At 41.8% G+C, this 19,123-nt stretch overlaps 1 protein-coding gene across 1 annotated transcript in view; it reads left to right on the top strand.

Annotated features, from left to right (window-relative positions):
- LOC308105061 (uncharacterized protein) overlaps positions 1-17,291 on the top strand; it is a gene marked incomplete at its 5' end in the record, with an annotated part of 42,499 nt that extends 25,208 nt beyond the window's left edge. The window contains 37 exons of the mRNA XM_080455694.1: positions 10-320; positions 403-597; positions 882-1,150; positions 1,265-1,410; positions 1,691-2,001; positions 2,084-2,278; positions 2,563-2,831; positions 2,946-3,091; positions 3,373-3,683; positions 3,763-3,957; positions 4,242-4,510; positions 4,625-4,770; positions 5,051-5,357; positions 5,473-5,635; positions 5,927-6,195; positions 6,310-6,455; positions 6,727-7,033; positions 7,149-7,311; positions 7,603-7,871; positions 7,986-8,131; positions 8,412-8,718; positions 8,834-8,996; positions 9,287-9,555; positions 9,670-9,815; positions 10,090-10,396; positions 10,517-10,679; positions 10,971-11,239; positions 11,354-11,499; positions 11,775-12,085; positions 12,165-12,359; positions 13,246-13,514; positions 13,629-13,774; positions 13,858-14,164; positions 14,293-14,464; positions 14,586-14,851; positions 15,188-15,291; positions 16,903-17,291. Of these exons, the coding sequence (XP_080311820.1) occupies positions 10-320; positions 403-597; positions 882-1,150; positions 1,265-1,410; positions 1,691-2,001; positions 2,084-2,278; positions 2,563-2,831; positions 2,946-3,091; positions 3,373-3,683; positions 3,763-3,957; positions 4,242-4,510; positions 4,625-4,770; positions 5,051-5,357; positions 5,473-5,635; positions 5,927-6,195; positions 6,310-6,455; positions 6,727-7,033; positions 7,149-7,311; positions 7,603-7,871; positions 7,986-8,131; positions 8,412-8,718; positions 8,834-8,996; positions 9,287-9,555; positions 9,670-9,815; positions 10,090-10,396; positions 10,517-10,679; positions 10,971-11,239; positions 11,354-11,499; positions 11,775-12,085; positions 12,165-12,359; positions 13,246-13,514; positions 13,629-13,774; positions 13,858-14,164; positions 14,293-14,464; positions 14,586-14,851; positions 15,188-15,291; positions 16,903-17,172 (8,343 nt within the window). The 3' untranslated portion in view covers positions 17,173-17,291. The remainder of the gene's footprint in view (positions 1-9; positions 321-402; positions 598-881; positions 1,151-1,264; positions 1,411-1,690; positions 2,002-2,083; positions 2,279-2,562; positions 2,832-2,945; positions 3,092-3,372; positions 3,684-3,762; positions 3,958-4,241; positions 4,511-4,624; positions 4,771-5,050; positions 5,358-5,472; positions 5,636-5,926; positions 6,196-6,309; positions 6,456-6,726; positions 7,034-7,148; positions 7,312-7,602; positions 7,872-7,985; positions 8,132-8,411; positions 8,719-8,833; positions 8,997-9,286; positions 9,556-9,669; positions 9,816-10,089; positions 10,397-10,516; positions 10,680-10,970; positions 11,240-11,353; positions 11,500-11,774; positions 12,086-12,164; positions 12,360-13,245; positions 13,515-13,628; positions 13,775-13,857; positions 14,165-14,292; positions 14,465-14,585; positions 14,852-15,187; positions 15,292-16,902) is intronic.
- Positions 17,292-19,123: the final 1,832 nt, after the last annotated feature.

Raw genomic sequence — 19,123 nt, 5'->3', positions numbered from 1 at the left:
GCTTCTCAGGGTGACTCAGGAGGTCCAATGGTCAACAAAAAGGGCTCTGTCTGGATCCAATCTGGAGTTGTTAGTTTTGGTTTTGGCTGTGCTCGTCCCAATCTGCCTGGGGTTTACTCCAGAGTGTCCCGTTACCAGTCTTGGATCAACTCCTTTATCCAAACTGACAAGCCAGGCTTCGTCCAGTTTACCTCCAGTGGGATAGATGCTGACAACAGCTACACCTGCCCTGGCCTACCAGCTCCTGTTACCTCAGTGCCAGCCATAACAACCACTCCCACAGAACCAACAGCTGTAGTTTTACCAAGTGCAGAAGGTATGTATATTGGAGTAATACAAGTTTGGCCAGAAGTAAAGTAAATACTTTGTATTTTTGTCAATATTTATAATACCCTCTAATAGTTTGACTTCCATCAATATTGATTCTGGTCTAGTGTGTGGAATCACTCCACTCAACAATAGGATAGTTGGAGGTGAGGATGCTCCAGCAGGAAGTTGGCCATGGCAGGCCAGTCTGCAAAGGTTCGGCGGCCATGTCTGTGGTGGATCCCTCATTAACAAGGAATGGGTGCTGTCTGCTGCTCACTGCTTCAACAGGTTAGTTACTAACATGATAAAGTATATGACATAACAACTCAGGAGGGAAAGAAGTTTTTTTTTCATGTTTTGCTGTTTACTTTTCAATATGCAGCCTCTTTTTTTTCTTTGGATGTGGATATTTTTAGCATGTCATTTCTAACATGGGAAGGACTGATTTACTTCTCCCATATCTTGTTCTGTGTTCGCCACCCATCCAGGTGGCTGTTCTTTAAAAATAGGAACATACAGTACCGGATCTCATGATGTTTTTTTCTTTTGCTTTCTGCTTCTCATTTATGTAGTGCAAATACATTCAGCTGGAAGATTTCCTTGGGTCGACAGAATCTGGAGGGCGACAACCCAAATGAAGTGTCCAGAGATGTTGCCCAAATCGTTTTACATCCAAACTATGACAGTGACAGCAGTGACAATGATATTGCTCTGCTAAAACTCTCCTCACCAGTCATTTTCACTGACTACATAAGACCTGCCTGTCTAGCAGCCAATGACAGTGTGTTCAACAGTGGTACTGATAGCTGGGTCACTGGCTGGGGTAGAATCAACGAGGGAGGTGAGTTTTGCTTGTATTATTGGGAAAGATTGATTTGGAAACATATCGCTTGATTAATTGGAAAAACAGTTTGTTTATAGGTTTGACCAATGTCTTTATTTCTCTGTCCCTCAGTACCTTTGCCGTCCCCCAAAACATTACAAGAAGTAGAGGTTCCAGTTCTGGGGAATAGACAATGTAATTGTCTTAATGGAGTGGGTAGAATAACAAACAACATGATCTGTGCTGGTTTGGTGGCTGGAGGCAAGGACTCATGCCAGGTGTGATATTTGTACTTGTTCTGGTAATTGTTCAAATGTAACCAAACCCCAAACCCAAATCTGTGTGAAGCCTGACACCCAGTGGTGAAAATCAGGATATTAAACTGGTCATCTGGTTTTGCCTGGTGTGGTGATGTCACTATCTGTTAATCTGACATCAACAGCTAGTAGCAGATGGCCAGTACAGTACCATGATTCTTTTTTTTTCTTTCTTGGTTGCACTTTAATGAATGTCATGTGAATTGGCTGAAAGTTTGACATAAATACTCTTGCTTCTCAGGGTGACTCAGGAGGTCCAATGGTCAACAAAAAGGGCTCTGTCTGGATCCAATCTGGAGTTGTTAGTTTTGGTTTTGGCTGTGCTCGTCCCAATCTGCCTGGGGTTTACTCCAGAGTGTCCCGTTACCAGTCTTGGATCAACTCCTTTATCCAAACTGACAAGCCAGGCTTCGTCCAGTTTACCTCCAGTGGGATAGATGCTGACAACAGCTACACCTGCCCTGGCCTACCAGCTCCTGTTACCTCAGTGCCAGCCATAACAACCACTCCCACAGAACCAACAGCTGTAGTTTTACCAAGTGCAGAAGGTATGTATATTGGAGTAATACAAGTTTGGCCAGAAGTAAAGTAAATACTTTGTATTTTTGTCAATATTTATAATACCCTCTAATAGTTTGACTTCCATCAATATTGATTCTGGTCTAGTGTGTGGAATCACTCCACTCAACAATAGGATAGTTGGAGGTGAGGATGCTCCAGCAGGAAGTTGGCCATGGCAGGCCAGTCTGCAAAGGTTCGGCGGCCATGTCTGTGGTGGATCCCTCATTAACAAGGAATGGGTGCTGTCTGCTGCTCACTGCTTCAACAGGTTAGTTACTAACATGATAAAGTATATGACATAACAACTCAGGAGGGAAAGAAGTTTTTTTTTCATGTTTTGCTGTTTACTTTTCAATATGCAGCCTCTTTTTTTTCTTTGGATGTGGATATTTTTAGCATGTCATTTCTAACATGGGAAGGACTGATTTACTTCTCCCATATCTTGTTCTGTGTTCGCCACCCATCCAGGTGGCTGTTCTTTAAAAATAGGAACATACAATACCGGATCTCATGATGTTTTTTTCTTTTGTTTTCTGCTTCTCATTTATGTAGTGCAAATACATTCAGCTGGAAGATTTCCTTGGGTCGACAGAATCTGGAGGGCGACAACCCAAATGAAGTGTCCAGAGATGTTGCCCAAATCGTTTTACATCCAAACTATGACAGTGACAGCAGTGACAATGATATTGCTCTGCTAAAACTCTCCTCACCAGTCAGTTTCACTGACTACATAAGACCTGCCTGTCTGGCAGCCAATGACAGTGCGTTCAACAGTGGTACTGATAGCTGGGTCACTGGCTGGGGTAGAATCAACGAGGGAGGTGAGTTTTGCTTGTATTATTGGGAAAGATTGATTTGGAAACATATCGCTTGATAAATTGGAAAAACAGTTTGTTTATAGGTTTGACCAATGTCTTTATTTCTCTGTCCCTCAGTACCTTTGCCGTCCCCCAAAACATTACAAGAAGTAGAGGTTCCAGTTCTGGGGAATAGACAATGTAATTGTCTTAATGGAGTGGGTAGAATAACAAACAACATGATCTGTGCTGGTTTGGTGGCTGGAGGCAAGGACTCATGCCAGGTGTGATATTTGTACTTGTTCTGGTAATTGTTCAAATGTAACCAAACCCCAAACCCAAATCTGTGTGAAGCCTGACACCCAGTGGTGAAAATCAGGATATTAAACTGGTCATCTGGTTTTGCCTGGTGTGGTGATGTCACTATCTGTTAATCTGACATCAACAGCTAGTAGCAGATGGCCAGTACAGTACCATGATTCTTTTTTTTTTCTTTCTTGGTTGCACTTTAATGAATGTCATGTGAATTGGCTGAAAGTTTGACATAAATACTCTTGCTTCTCAGGGTGACTCAGGAGGTCCAATGGTCAACAAAAAGGGCTCTGTCTGGATCCAATCTGGAGTTGTTAGTTTTGGTTTTGGCTGTGCTCGTCCCAATCTGCCTGGGGTTTACTCCAGAGTGTCCCGTTACCAGTCTTGGATCAACTCCTTTATCCAAACTGACAAGCCAGGCTTCGTCCAGTTTACCTCCAGTGGGATAGATGCTGACAACAGCTACACCTGCCCTGGCCTACCAGCTCCTGTTACCTCAGTGCCAGCCATAACAACCACTCCCACAGAACCAACAGCTGTAGTTTTACCAAGTGCAGAAGGTATGTGTGGAGTAATACAAGTTTGGCCAGAAGTAAAGTAAATACTTTGTATTTTTGTCAATATTTATAATACCCTCTAATAGTTTGACTTCCATCAATATTGATTCTGGTCTAGTGTGTGGAATCACTCCACTCAACAATAGGATAGTTGGAGGTGAGGATGCTCCAGCAGGAAGTTGGCCATGGCAGGCCAGTCTGCAAAGGTTCGGTGGCCATGTCTGTGGTGGATCCCTCATTAACAAGGAATGGGTGCTGTCTGCTGCTCACTGCTTCAACAGGTTAGTTACTAACATGATAAAGTATATGACATAACAACTCAGGAGGGAAAGAAGTTTTTTTTTCATGTTTTGCTGTTTACTTTTCAATATCCAGCCTCTTTTTTTTCTTTGGATGTGGATATTTTTAGCATGTCATTTCTAACATGGGAAGGACTGATTTACTTCTCCCATATCTTGTTCTGTGTTCGCCACCCATCCAGGTGGCTGTTCTTTAAAAATAGGAACATACAGTACCGGATCTCATGATGTTTTTTTCTTTTGTTTTCTGCTTCTCATTTATGTAGTGCAAATACATTCAGCTGGAAGATTTCCTTGGGTCGACAGAATCTGGAGGGCGACAACCCAAATGAAGTGTCCAGAGATGTTGCCCAAATCGTTTTACATCCAAACTATGACAGTGACAGCAGTGACAATGATATTGCTCTGCTAAAACTCTCCTCACCAGTCAGTTTCACTGACTACATAAGACCTGCCTGTCTGGCAGCCAATGACAGTGTGTTCAACAGTGGTACTGATAGCTGGGTCACTGGCTGGGGTAGAATCAACGAGGGAGGTGAGTTTTGCTTGTATTATTGGGAAAGATTGATTTGGAAACATATCACTTGATTAATTGGAAAAACTGTTTGTTTATAGGTTTGACCAATGTCTTTATTTCTCTGTCCCTCAGTACCTTTGCCGTCCCCCAAAACATTACAAGAAGTAGAGGTTCCAGTTCTGGGGAATAGACAATGTAATTGTCTTAATGGAGTGGGTAGAATAACAAACAACATGATCTGTGCTGGTTTGGTGGCTGGAGGCAAGGACTCATGCCAGGTGTGATATTTGTACTTGTTCTGGTAATTGTTCAGATGTAACCAAACCCCAAACCCAAATCTGTGTGAAGCCTGACACCCAGTGGTGAAAATCAGGATATTAAATTGGTCATCTGGTTTTGCCTGGTGTGGTGATGTCACTATCTGTTAATCTGACATCAACAGCTAGTAGCAGATGGCCAGTACAGTACCATGATTCTTTTTTTTTCTTTCTTGGTTGCACTTTAATGAATGTCATGTGAATTGGCTGAAAGTTTGACATAAATACTCTTGCTTCTCAGGGTGACTCAGGAGGTCCAATGGTCAACAAAAAGGGCTCTGTCTGGATCCAATCTGGAGTTGTTAGTTTTGGTTTTGGCTGTGCTCGTCCCAATCTGCCTGGGGTTTACTCCAGAGTGTCCCGTTACCAGTCTTGGATCAACTCCTTTATCCAAACTGACAAGCCAGGCTTCGTCCAGTTTACCTCCAGTGGGATAGATGCTGACAACAGCTACACCTGCCCTGGCCTACCAGCTCCTGTTACCTCAGTGCCAGCCATAACAACCACTCCCACAGAACCAACAGCTGTAGTTTTACCAAGTGCAGAAGGTATGTATGGAGTAATACAAGTTTGGCCAGAAGTAAAGTAAATACTTTGTATTTCTGTCAATATTTATAATACCCTCTAATGGTTTGACTTCCATCAATATTGATTCTGGTCTAGTGTGTGGAATCACTCCACTCAACAATAGGATAGTTGGAGGTGAGGATGCTCCAGCAGGAAGTTGGCCATGGCAGGCCAGTCTGCAAAGGTTCGGCGGCCATGTCTGTGGTGGATCCCTCATTAACAAGGAATGGGTGCTGTCTGCTGCTCACTGCTTCAACAGGTTAGTTACTAACATGATAAAGTATATGACATAACAACTCGGGAGGGAAAGAAGTTTTTTTTTCATGTTTTGCTGTTTACTTTTCAATATGCAGCCTCTTTTTTTTCTTTGGATGTGGATATTTTTAGCATGTCATTTCTAACATGGGAAGGACTGATTTACTTCTCCCATATCTTGTTCTGTGTTCGCCACCCATCCAGGTGGCTGTTCTTTAAAAATAGGAACATACAGTACCAGTACTTTGATCTCATGATGTTTTTTTCTTTTGTTTTCTGCTTCTCATTTATGTAGTGCAAATACATTCAGCTGGAAGATTTCCTTGGGTCGACAGAATCTGGAGGGCGACAACCCAAATGAAGTGTCCAGAGATGTTGCCCAAATCGTTTTACATCCAAACTATGACAGTGACAGCAGTGACAATGATATTGCTCTGCTAAAACTCTCCTCACCAGTCAGTTTCACTGACTACATAAGACCTGCCTGTCTGGCAGCCAATGACAGTGTGTTCAACAGTGGTACTGATAGCTGGGTCACTGGCTGGGGTAGAATCAACGAGGGAGGTGAGTTTTGCTTGTATTATTGGGAAAGATTGATTTGGAAACATATCGCTTGATTAATTGTAAAAACAGTTTGTTCAAAGGTTTGACCAATGTCTTTATTTCTCTGTCCCTCAGTACCTTTGCCGTCCCCCAAAACATTACAAGAAGTAGAGGTTCCAGTTCTGGGGAATAGACAATGTAATTGTCTTAATGGAGTGGGTAGAATAACAAACAACATGATCTGTGCTGGTTTGGTGGCTGGAGGCAAGGACTCATGCCAGGTGTGATATTTGTACTTGTTCTGGTAATTGTTCAAATGTAACCAAACCCCAAACCCAAATCTGTGTGAAGCCTGACACCCAGTGGTGAAAAGCAGGATATTATCTGGTTTTGCCTGGTGTGGTGATGTCACTATCTGTTAATCTGACATCAACAGCTAGTAGCAGATGGCCAGTACAGCACCATGATTCTTTTTTTTCCTTTCTTGGTTGCACTTTAATGAATGTCATGTGAATTGGCTGAAAGTTTGACATACATACTCTTGTTTCTCAGGGTGACTCAGGAGGTCCAATGGTCAACAAAAAGGGCTCTGTCTGGATCCAATCTGGAGTTGTTAGTTTTGGTTTTGGCTGTGCTCGTCCCAATCTGCCTGGGGTTTACTCCAGAGTGTCCCGTTACCAGTCTTGGATCAACTCCTTTATCCAAACTGACAAGCCAGGCTTCGTCCAGTTTACCTCCAGTGGGATAGATGCTGACAACAGCTACACCTGCCCTGGCCTACCAGCTCCTGTTACCTCAGTGCCAGCCATAACAACCACACCCACAGAACCAACAGCTGTAGTTTTACCAAGTGCAGAAGGTATGTATGGAGTAATACAAGTTTGGCCAGAAGTAAAGTAAATACTTTGTATTTCTGTCAATATTTATAATACCCTCTAATGGTTTGACTTCCATCAATATTGATTCTGGTCTAGTGTGTGGAATCACTCCACTCAACAATAGGATAGTTGGAGGTGAGGATGCTCCAGCAGGAAGTTGGCCATGGCAGGCCAGTCTGCAAAGGTTCGGCGGCCATGTCTGTGGTGGATCCCTCATTAACAAGGAATGGGTGCTGTCTGCTGCTCACTGCTTCAACAGGTTAGTTACTAACATGATAAAGTATATGACATAACAACTCGGGAGGGAAAGAAGTTTTTTTTTCATGTTTTGCTGTTTACTTTTCAATATGCAGCCTCTTTTTTTTCTTTGGATGTGGATATTTTTAGCATGTAATTTCTAACATGGGAAGGACTGATTTACTTCTCCCATATCTTGTTCTGTGTTCGCCACCCATCCAGGTGGCTGTTCTTTAAAAATAGGAACATACAGTACCAGTACTTTGATCTCATGATGTTTTTTTCTTTTGTTTTCTGCTTCTCATTTATGTAGTGCAAATACATTCAGCTGGAAGATTTCCTTGGGTCGACAGAATCTGGAGGGCGACAACCCAAATGAAGTGTCCAGAGATGTTGCCCAAATCGTTTTACATCCAAACTATGACAGTGACAGCAGTGACAATGATATTGCTCTGCTAAAACTCTCCTCACCAGTCAGTTTCACTGACTACATAAGACCTGCCTGTCTGGCAGCCAATGACAGTGTGTTCAACAGTGGTACTGATAGCTGGGTCACTGGCTGGGGTAGAATCAACGAGGGAGGTGAGTTTTGCTTGTATTATTGGGAAAGATTGATTTGGAAACATATCGCTTGATTAATTGTAAAAACAGTTTGTTCAAAGGTTTGACCAATGTCTTTATTTCTCTGTCCCTCAGTACCTTTGCCGTCCCCCAAAACATTACAAGAAGTAGAGGTTCCAGTTCTGGGGAATAGACAATGTAATTGTCTTAATGGAGTGGGTAGAATAACAAACAACATGATCTGTGCTGGTTTGGTGGCTGGAGGCAAGGACTCATGCCAGGTGTGATATTTGTACTTGTTCTGGTAATTGTTCAAATGTAACCAAACCCCAAACCCAAATCTGTGTGAAGCCTGACACCCAGTGGTGAAAAGCAGGGTATTAAACTGGTCATCTGGTTTTGCCTGGTGTGGTGATGTCACTATCTGTTAATCTGACATCAACAGCTAGTAGCAGATGGCCAGTACAGCACCATGATTCTTTTTTTTCCTTTCTTGGTTGCACTTTAATGAATGTCATGTGAATTGGCTGAAAGTTTGACATACATACTCTTGTTTCTCAGGGTGACTCAGGAGGTCCAATGGTCAACAAAAAGGGCTCTGTCTGGATCCAATCTGGAGTTGTTAGTTTTGGTTTTGGCTGTGCTCGTCCCAATCTGCCTGGGGTTTACTCCAGAGTGTCCCGTTACCAGTCTTGGATCAACTCCTTTATCCAAACTGACAAGCCAGGCTTCGTCCAGTTTACCTCCAGTGGGATAGATGCTGACAACAGCTACACCTGCCCTGGCCTACCAGCTCCTGTTACCTCAGTGCCAGCCATAACAACCACTCCCACAGAACCAACAGCTGTAGTTTTACCAAGTGCAGAAGGTATGTATGGAGTAATACAAGTTTGGCCAGAAGTAAAGTAAATACTTTGTATTTCTGTCAATATTTATAATACCCTCTAATGGTTTGACTTCCATCAATATTGATTCTGGTCTAGTGTGTGGAATCACTCCACTCAACAATAGGATAGTTGGAGGTGAGGATGCTCCAGCAGGAAGTTGGCCATGGCAGGCCAGTCTGCAAAGGTTCGGCGGCCATGTCTGTGGTGGATCCCTCATTAACAAGGAATGGGTGCTGTCTGCTGCTCACTGCTTCAACAGGTTAGTTACTAACATGATAAAGTATATGACATAACAACTCGGGAGGGAAAGAAGTTTTTTTTCATGTTTTGCTGTTTACTTTTCAATATGCAGCCTCTTTTTTTTCTTTGGATGTGGATATTTTTAGCATGTCATTTCTAACATGGGAAGGACTGATTTACTTCTCCCATATCTTGTTCTGTGTTCGCCACCCATCCAGGTGGCTGTTCTTTAAAAATAGGAACATACAGTACCGGTACTTTGATCTCATGATGTTTTTTTCTTTTGTTTTCTGCTTCTCATTTATGTAGTGCAAATACATTCAGCTGGAAGATTTCCTTGGGTCGACAGAATCTGGAGGGCGACAACCCAAATGAAGTGTCCAGAGATGTTGCCCAAATCGTTTTACATCCAAACTATGACAGTGACAGCAGTGACAATGATATTGCTCTGCTAAAACTCTCCTCACCAGTCAGTTTCACTGACTACATAAGACCTGCCTGTCTGGCAGCCAATGACAGTGTGTTCAACAGTGGTACTGATAGCTGGGTCACTGGCTGGGGTAGAATCAACGAGGGAGGTGAGTTTTGCTTGTATTATTGGGAAAGATTGATTTGGAAACATATCGCTTGATTAATTGTAAAAACAGTTTGTTCAAAGGTTTGACCAATGTCTTTATTTCTCTGTCCCTCAGTACCTTTGCCGTCCCCCAAAACATTACAAGAAGTAGAGGTTCCAGTTCTGGGGAATAGACAATGTAATTGTCTTAATGGAGTGGGTAAAATAACAAACAACATGATCTGTGCTGGTTTGGTGGCTGGAGGCAAGGACTCATGCCAGGTGTGATATTTGTACTTGTTCTGGTAATTGTTCAAATGTAACCAAACCCAAATCTGTGTGAAGCCTGACACCCAGTGGTGAAAAGCATGATATTAAACTGGTCATCTGGTTTTGCCTGGTGTGGTGATGTCACTATCTGTTAATCTGACATCAACAGCTAGTAGCAGATGGCCAGTACAGTACCATGATTCTTTTTTTTTCTTTTCTTGGTTGCACTTTAATGAATGTCATGTAAATTGGCTTAAAGTTTGACATACATACTCTTGTTTCTCAGGGTGACTCAGGAGGTCCAATGGTCAACAAAAAGGGCTCTGTCTGGATCCAATCTGGAGTTGTTAGTTTTGGTTTTGGCTGTGCTCGTCCCAATCTGCCTGGGGTTTACTCCAGAGTGTCCCGTTACCAGTCTTGGATCAACTCCTTTATCCAAACTGACAAGCCAGGCTTCGTCCAGTTTACCTCCAGTGGGATAGATGCTGACAACAGCTACACCTGCCCTGGCCTACCAGCTCCTGTTACCTCAGTGCCAGCCATAACAACCACTCCCACAGAACCAACAGCTGTAGTTTTACCAAGTGCAGAAGGTATGTACAGTATGGAGTAATACAAGTTTGGCCAGAAGTAAAGTAAATACTTTGTATTTCTGTCAATATTTATAATACCCTCTAATGGTTTGACTTCCATCAATATTGATTCTGGTCTAGTGTGTGGAATCACTCCACTCAACAATAGGATAGTTGGAGGTGAGGATGCTCCAGCAGGAAGTTGGCCATGGCAGGCCAGTCTGCAAAGGTTCGGCGGCCATGTCTGTGGTGGATCCCTCATTAACAAGGAATGGGTGCTGTCTGCTGCTCACTGCTTCAACAGGTTAGTTACTAACATGATAAAGTATATGACATAACAACTCGGGAGGGAAAGAAGTTTTTTTTTCATGTTTTGCTGTTTACTTTTCAATATGCAGCCTCTTTTTTTTCTTTGGATGTGGATATTTTTAGCATGTCATTTCTAACATGGGAAGGACTGATTTACTTCTCCCATATCTTGTTCTGTGTTCGCCACCCATCCAGGTGGCTGTTCTTTAAAAATAGGAACATACAGTACCAGTACTTTGATCTCATGATGTTTTTTTCTTTTGTTTTCTGCTTCTCATTTATGTAGTGCAAATACATTCAGCTGGAAGATTTCCTTGGGTCGACAGAATCTGGAGGGCGACAACCCAAATGAAGTGTCCAGAGATGTTGCCCAAATCGTTTTACATCCAAACTATGACAGTGACAGCAGTGACAATGATATTGCTCTGCTAAAACTCTCCTCACCAGTCAGTTTCACTGACTACATAAGACCTGCCTGTCTGGCAGCCAATGACAGTGTGTTCAAAAGTGGTACTGATAGCTGGGTCACTGGCTGGGGTAGAATCAACGAGGGAGGTGAGTTTTGCTTGTATTATTGGGAAAGATTGATTTGGAAACATATCGCTTGATTAATTGTAAAAACAGTTTGTTCAAAGGTTTGACCAATGTCTTTATTTCTCTGTCCCTCAGTACCTTTGCCGTCCCCCAAAACATTACAAGAAGTAGAGGTTCCAGTTCTGGGGAATAGACAATGTAATTGTCTTAATGGAGTGGGTAGAATAACAAACAACATGATCTGTGCTGGTTTGGTGGCTGGAGGCAAGGACTCATGCCAGGTGTGATATTTGTACTTGTTCTGGTAATTGTTCAAATGTAACCAAACCCAAATCTGTGTGAAGCCTGACACCCAGTGGTGAAAAGCATGATATTAAACTGGTCATCTGGTTTTGCCTGGTGTGGTGATGTCACTATCTGTTAATCTGACATCAACAGCTAGTAGCAGATGGCCAGTACAGTACCATGATTCTTTTTTTTTTCTTTTCTTGGTTGCACTTTAATGAATGTCATGTAAATTGGCTTAAAGTTTGACATACATACTCTTGTTTCTCAGGGTGACTCAGGAGGTCCAATGGTCAACAAAAAGGGCTCTGTCTGGATCCAATCTGGAGTTGTTAGTTTTGGTTTTGGCTGTGCTCGTCCCAATCTGCCTGGGGTTTACTCCAGAGTGTCCCGTTACCAGTCTTGGATCAACTCCTTTATCCAAACTGACAAGCCAGGCTTCGTCCAGTTTACCTCCAGTGGGATAGATGCTGACAACAGCTACACCTGCCCTGGCCTACCAGCTCCTGTTACCTCAGTGCCAGCCATAACAACCACTCCCACAGAACCAACAGCTGTAGTTTTACCAAGTGCAGAAGGTATGTATGGAGTAATAACAGTTTGGCCAGAAGTAAAGTAAATACTTTGTATGTTTGCCAATATTTATAATACTCTCTAATAGTTTGACTTCCATCAATATTGATTCTGGTCTAGTGTGTGGAATCACTCCACTCAACAACAGGATAGTTGGAGGTGAGGATGCTCCAGCAGGAAGTTGGCCATGGCAGGCCAGTCTGCAAAGGTTCGGAGGCCATATCTGTGGTGGATCCCTCATTAACAAGGAATGGGTGATGTCTGCTGCTCACTGCTTCTCTAGGTTGGTACAACAGGGCAAAGTGGAACATTGTGTGTGTGTGTGTGTGTGTGTGTGTGTGTGTGTGTGTGTGTGTGTGTGTGTGTGTGTGTGTGTGTGTGTGTGTGTGTGTGTGTGTGTGTGTGTGTGTGTGTGTGTGTGTGTGTGTGTGTGTGTGTGTGTGTGTGTGTGCGTGCGTGCGTGCGTGCGTGTGTGTGTGCGTGTGTGTGTTTGTGTATTTTTGTGTGTGTGTGTGTGTGTGTGTGTGCGCGCGTGTGTGTCTTTGATTCCACATAATGAAAGATCATTATTAAGTACTCAAACCCTGTATACTTCGTTGACCAGCATACCCCATGGGTCTTTACTTTGTCCCCTCATTTGTCCCACCTACATCAAATCTCTGCCGAAAGTAGCCGATTTACAAACGCCCAACGCTTCACATTCCGATGCGTTGCGAGCTTGTAGAGTGGCCATTTGTGCGGAATGTTCACCAAATGTTCCCCCGAATGTTCCCATATTACGACATATCCCAGATAGGGATGCTAGGGTTCCAGTTACTCAATCTCTTTCCTGTCTTTCTTATAAAGCAGACGCAGTTTGTGTACCTTACATGCTTTTTTAAGGCTTTTTCTTGATGTGGTCTATGATCAATCATTTTCTGTTCTTTCCTCTCTTGTTTAAGTACATTTCGGTGGTCAGTATCCTTAGGTCGTCAGAACCTACAAGGCAGCAACCCACATCTAGAGTCCAGAAGTGTTGCTGATATAGTCTTACACCCAGGTTATGACAGCAGCTGCAGTGACAATGATATTGCTCTGCGTGGCTGTTCTTTAAGAATAGGAACATATAGTACCGCTACCTTGATCTCATGATGTTTTTTTCTTTTGTTTTCTGCTTCTCATTTATGTAGTGCAAATACATTCAGCTGGAAGATTTCCTTGGGTCGACAGAATCTGGAGGGCGACAACCCAAATGAAGTATCCAGAGATGTTGCCCAAATCATTTTACATCCAGGTTATGACAGCAGCAGCAGTGACAATGATATTGCTCTGCTCAGACTCTCCTCACCAGTCAGTTTCACTGACTACATCAGACCTGTCTGTCTGGCAGCCAATGACAGTGTGTTCAACAATGGTACTGATAGCTGGGTCACTGGCTGGGGTAGAATCCAGGAGGGAGGTGAGTTTTGCTTGTATTATTGGGAAAGTTTCATTTGGAAACATATCGCTTGAATAATTGGGAAAACAGTTTGTTCATAGGTTTGACCAATGACTATCTTTCTCTGTCCCTCAGTACCTTTGCCGTTCCCTGAAACATTACAAGAAGTAGAGGTTCCAGTTCTGGGGAATAGACAATGTAACTGTCTTAATGGAGTGGGTACAATAACAAACAACATGATCTGTGCTGGTTTGTTGGCTGGTGGCAAGGACTCATGCCAGGTATAATACTTTGTTTAGACATATGTTTCTCAATTTGACAACAATTGAGGAATTTGACCTGAACAGCAAATTATTTTTCCCAGGGTGACTCAGGAGGTCCAATGGTCAACAAAAAGGGCTCCGTCTGGGTCCAATCTGGAGTTGTTAGTTTTGGCTTTGGCTGTGCTCGTCCCAATCTGCCTGGGGTTTACTCCAGAGTGTCCCGTTACCAATCCTGGATTAACTCTCACATCAGCACTGACAAGCCTGGTTTTGTGGAGTTCACATCCAGTGGGACAGATGCTGACAACAGCTACACTTGTCCTGGTCTACCCGCTCCACCAACAACTTCACCAATAGCTACAACAATACAAAATATCACAGTAACAGTTCCAGTAACCGTTCCAGTTCGTGAGTATTTTTTTTTCTTTATTATAAAAGGAAGTGAGATCAGCAAGACCTCTGTCTGTCTGTCTATTATCTAACTTCACACAGTGAAAGAATCTATATATCTAATTATTTCTTCTTTTGTAATTCAGGGTCAGTTTGTGGTCGTGCCCCACTGAACAGTGGTGTGGATGGGGTCAATGGTGCTGTAACAGGGGGATCCTGGCCCTGGATGGCCAGTCTTAACAAAAATGGCACCTTTATTTGTAGTGGAACAATTATCGCAGACAACTTTGTCCTCACTGCTGCCCAGTGTTTCTCCAGGTACATTTCTAACCCTAACTTTTGTTTTTGTAAATGCTGTGTAGACCGACCGTTTTTATCCATTCATTGTTTAGTAATGCCACTGATGACAAAAACAAAATGGTGTTCATTTTCACAACAGCTTCAATCCAAATATCACCGAGTGGAAGGTTTCCCTGGGCCCACGCCTTGAGAACGGTTCGGAGGTGTTTGAGATGTCGACGGACATCTTAAACATTACAATGAGCAACAAGACCGGTTCCAACATCGCATTACTGGAGCTGGCTAACCCAATCCGGAACAGTGATTACATCCAACCCGTGTGTATGGACCTGTCCGGTACTAGAGCCTTTCCTAACGGAACCCAGTGCTGGGTGGCTGGTTGGGGTCATGGCAACAAGAGCAGAGGTGACAGTAGAATTATTGTCAAAACGTTCTGCTCATTGAAACCATATCTGTATTTGTGTCAAAATTCAGACATATTTCTTGGGTTGCTGGCAGGGCGTGCTGCACCTGGGTAGTAACCCTAACCCTGTAGTAGATTATTTTACCCATCTTGTCAATATCCATGAAACAAGCTGAGCTTTCTTGAAAAACAAAAAAGTGTTATTATGGATATTTTCTTTTGAGTAATGAAAAATTACTTCAAAGGCTCAATAAAAGATTCAGGATTTTTGCAGTGTGCTCATACTGACTGCTTCACTACAGTATATTCACACTTGTACATTCATGTAATTACTGCAGGGGATGCTGGCTCAGTCCTACGAGATATTGAGACTAATGTGACAAGTTGTGGGAACAACTCTGACTCTGAAAACATCTGTACATATGCCATGGACATTCAGCAGGTAAATCACATTCCATCACCATCCTCCAGTCCTTACATGTTAACTGGCAAAAATATCCAATCTACAAGCTCACAATGTGTCACAATGTGACACGAGAGCTTGTAGATCGTCTATTTTCGGCAAAGTTATTATAATATTATGTTCAAGTATAGAGCCCTGGGAGACCTCGGTCAACAAAGTATATTCAGTAGGGTTTAAAGGTTACATTTTTATCAGGGAAATAGGTAGCAGATATGCGAATGTTCATACTTTTTATGAATTATGAATGCCAGATGTTAGGGGAAAAAGTTTATGTATTATCATTTATTATTTCATAGTCTTTTTTCTTCATAATTAATGAATATAATCACATTTAATGGAAACGTATGGAATTTAATTTGAGTAATTTCCAGGTCTATATAAGTATGGAAAAAAAGAAAAGAGAGTATGGGAAAACATGTAGCCATTATTCTGTTTCTAAAATATAAAAATTTGAATTTCTCAAAAATAAATTGATTTTACAAGATTTTTCCTGCCGTTGCAGAATTGCATGTACATAGCATTACAAATAATCATAAACTTGTTTGAACATTCATGCAGAAAAGTAAACAACTTTTCTGTATAAGGAAACCTGGCCTTGGATCAAGACCATACATTTATTTGATCAATTCTGACAATTGAGTATCTATGACAGCCTTGGACACTTCCCCAAATAGTGTTTGGAGTTCCATGTTTAAGGCCCGTACTTCTCTATAAATGTACATGTATGCGACTGTAGGAGACCAAACTAACTAAGTCGCTGAGAGGCGATGAGATGGGCCATTTGTATTGTCCGACGTGCTCCGTAAATAAAAGAAAGATTCGCTGGATCCAAACAATGCGTTTAAGGGGTTTTATTAAAGCAACATAAAGAACGTACTAAAGGGTTCTCAAACTCATAGCAAGATAATCACAGCGATCAAAACAATAAAGCAAAATAAGTAAAGCAAATAAAGCATTTAAAGCTTTATTTGCTCCCATACACACTCTCTCTCTCTGTCTGGTGTTTTTGAGGTAACCAGGTGTCCGCCCTATGGCCGTGACTCAATCATCCACATACACCAGTGATAGTGAATTGACCAAATATACATAAATAATCAACATAACGAAACATAAACATCATAATAACAATAAATACATTCATAATTGCAATAAACAAATGCATGGCTCCTACAGTACAGATTCATAATATAAGTGCTTAACCGGTAAGCACTTTATGTTATTTATGTCAATTTATAAAATAAATCTAAGTCAATAGACTTTAGTTCTCCTTTCTAGTTCACTGGTGAATTCCATCCCTTCTGTTACTGTAGGGGTAAGGTATACAGTTAGTTAAGATTTACATGACACAATCTCTATAACATTGCTCTGTTTTAGCATTGCATGGGTTTAGTGTTAACCACTTTCAATGTTTTAAAAGTATTTATTTACATAATAAGCATCTACATGTAGCTAATACTTTATGTCAAATATGGTCTGAAGAATCGACAGAGAATTCTGGAAATTTGATTCTGGAAAAGTATGGAATTTTGAAATGGAAAATGTGTAAGGAACCCTGTATATCTGGTTTTGTTTCTATTAACATAATCACAGGGAGACAAAGGTGGACCCCTGCTGTGTCAGTCAGATTCATCCTGGTTCCAGGTGGCTGTGGTAACTATGGATGACACTGGAAGAAGCACACGTGCAGATATACAGGTGTTTGCCAAAGCATCACAATTCGGCTCCTTCTTGAAGGACACAGTGGGTGACCTGCCCACCCCTGCAGCAACGACCACAGGAAATGCTGCGTTTTTATCTATTTCAGTTTTTCTCTCTTTCACTGTCCCCATTCTCTCCATGTTGCTGGTCTCTGGATTGTAATCTATTACCTTGTGAGGAGTAAAGCACTTTATTCATTACACTTATGTAAATCAAGACACTTATACTCCTGTGGTTGGTGCTAGGGCTGGACAATAGGCCTGGGCGATACTGGGAAAGAATCTGATTTTGACGAAATACCTCAATTTCGATATTGTGACGATATCATATTGTTACGAATGGCCATAATATCAATTATGCGACGCGTTGTAAGCTTGTAGATCTGCTATTTTTTCCTTCCAGAAACACTTAAGCCATATCATGTTAATATGATATCCAAAATCCCAGACTATATCTATTCCCTTATCATGATATCAATATATTAATATATTGTCCAGCCCTACTGTTATAGGTAGCCTAATACATCAATATTGATCATTTATTATCGATACATTATCAATATTGATAAGCTTTGTTCATTTTGTTTCCTAAATAATCAACACTATAAAGCAATTACTGAGTGAGATTTCTGAAATGCTTAAGAATGCCACCTGATAATGGCTCTCTGTTACCATGCAGTCCAGTGTGATGAACATCAACTACTAGAAAATGTGCCATATAACCTTCCATACCTAAACAGATTGTAGTATTTGTTGATATTGAAGAATATATTCTGGTTATTGTCATTTATTTTCCATGTCACACAGCACTATTTGGTATGTAAGAATTGCCAACACTAGCTCAGTTTAAGCATCAATTCAAGGGTAAAGGGACTATAGGCCTATGATATATTTTAAACATTATTTTCACTCCACCAGAAATTGTTTTATTTTTCCAAGTAAAAAAAGACAACAGCAGAACCTCAATCTTTATATTTTGAGATAATATAATTATTAAAACTGTGAAGGATTGTTCTGTATTGTCTGTGACATTAAATATCGATATTGAAGCATCATTAAAAACATTTTCTTTATTATTTCACACACACACACACACACACACACACACACACGCGCGCACACACACACACACACACACACACACACACACACACACACACACACACACACACACACACACACACACACACACACACACACACACACACACACACACACACACACACACACACACACACACACACACACACACACACACACGGTTATAGTTATAGTGCTCAGTGTGAATGGCCCTTAACTCGGAAAGTGACAGCATATGCAATGCAACAGAATGTAGGCAAAAGCAATAATATGGAAGAATGTGATAGAAGAATGGCAGTAATGTTGGGATGGAGGAGAAGGAAGGCATCTTTATCAAATACAGAGAAATGTGGGTGAGAAAAGAATACAGTATGAGAAATGTATGATGGTGTATTCTCGACTTGCATCGTTCCCGACATAAATGGCCCCAAGCCTACTGTATATCTTAGATTTTTCCTCATTTCCTCCTTCTTGCTCTCCCCCTTTCTGATTCTGAGATAGCCTAACTGTTAGGCCCTAACAGGATGTGGGGTGGGGGGCCACTGAACTTCAGACAACGGATCCAGTACAGGATCCTGGTTAGATCCTGGTAGCTAAAGAAGAAATGCTAGAATGTCTCTGTGATGCATGCATTGTAGCAATGAGTAGACTTGTTCTCTTGTGGTTGTGTTCCACCATCTTCTGGACCTTGCCCTTCTCAATATTTATCAGCAACCATCTGTACTTAAAGGAGAATTCCGGACAAATTAAGTGTTATCTTTGATGTCTCGTTACTCACCTAGCGACGTGAAAAGTGGCGTTCTTTTTTTCCATATATTCCCCTGTCGTCATTTTTTAAACCCCCTCCGTTGTCATAATGGGAGCGCGTGGGTAAGGGAAATTCGTCTATTATAACCGACGCAAAGTTGTTTTTTTCTCTACTAGTATTCATAGTAGAGTCTCATGATAGTCAAACATGCGTTGAAACTATCTGCGAGGCTGCCGTCAATGGCGAACGATTTAACACTGGTTGCTTGTTTCCAGATTCTGGCAAC

This window comes from Gymnoscopelus braueri (assembly GCF_963280865.1).
Source record: "Gymnoscopelus braueri genome assembly, chromosome: 17".
Lineage (NCBI taxonomy): Eukaryota > Metazoa > Chordata > Actinopteri > Myctophiformes > Myctophidae > Gymnoscopelus > Gymnoscopelus braueri.
This window is presented reverse-complemented; position numbering and strand designations above follow the sequence as displayed.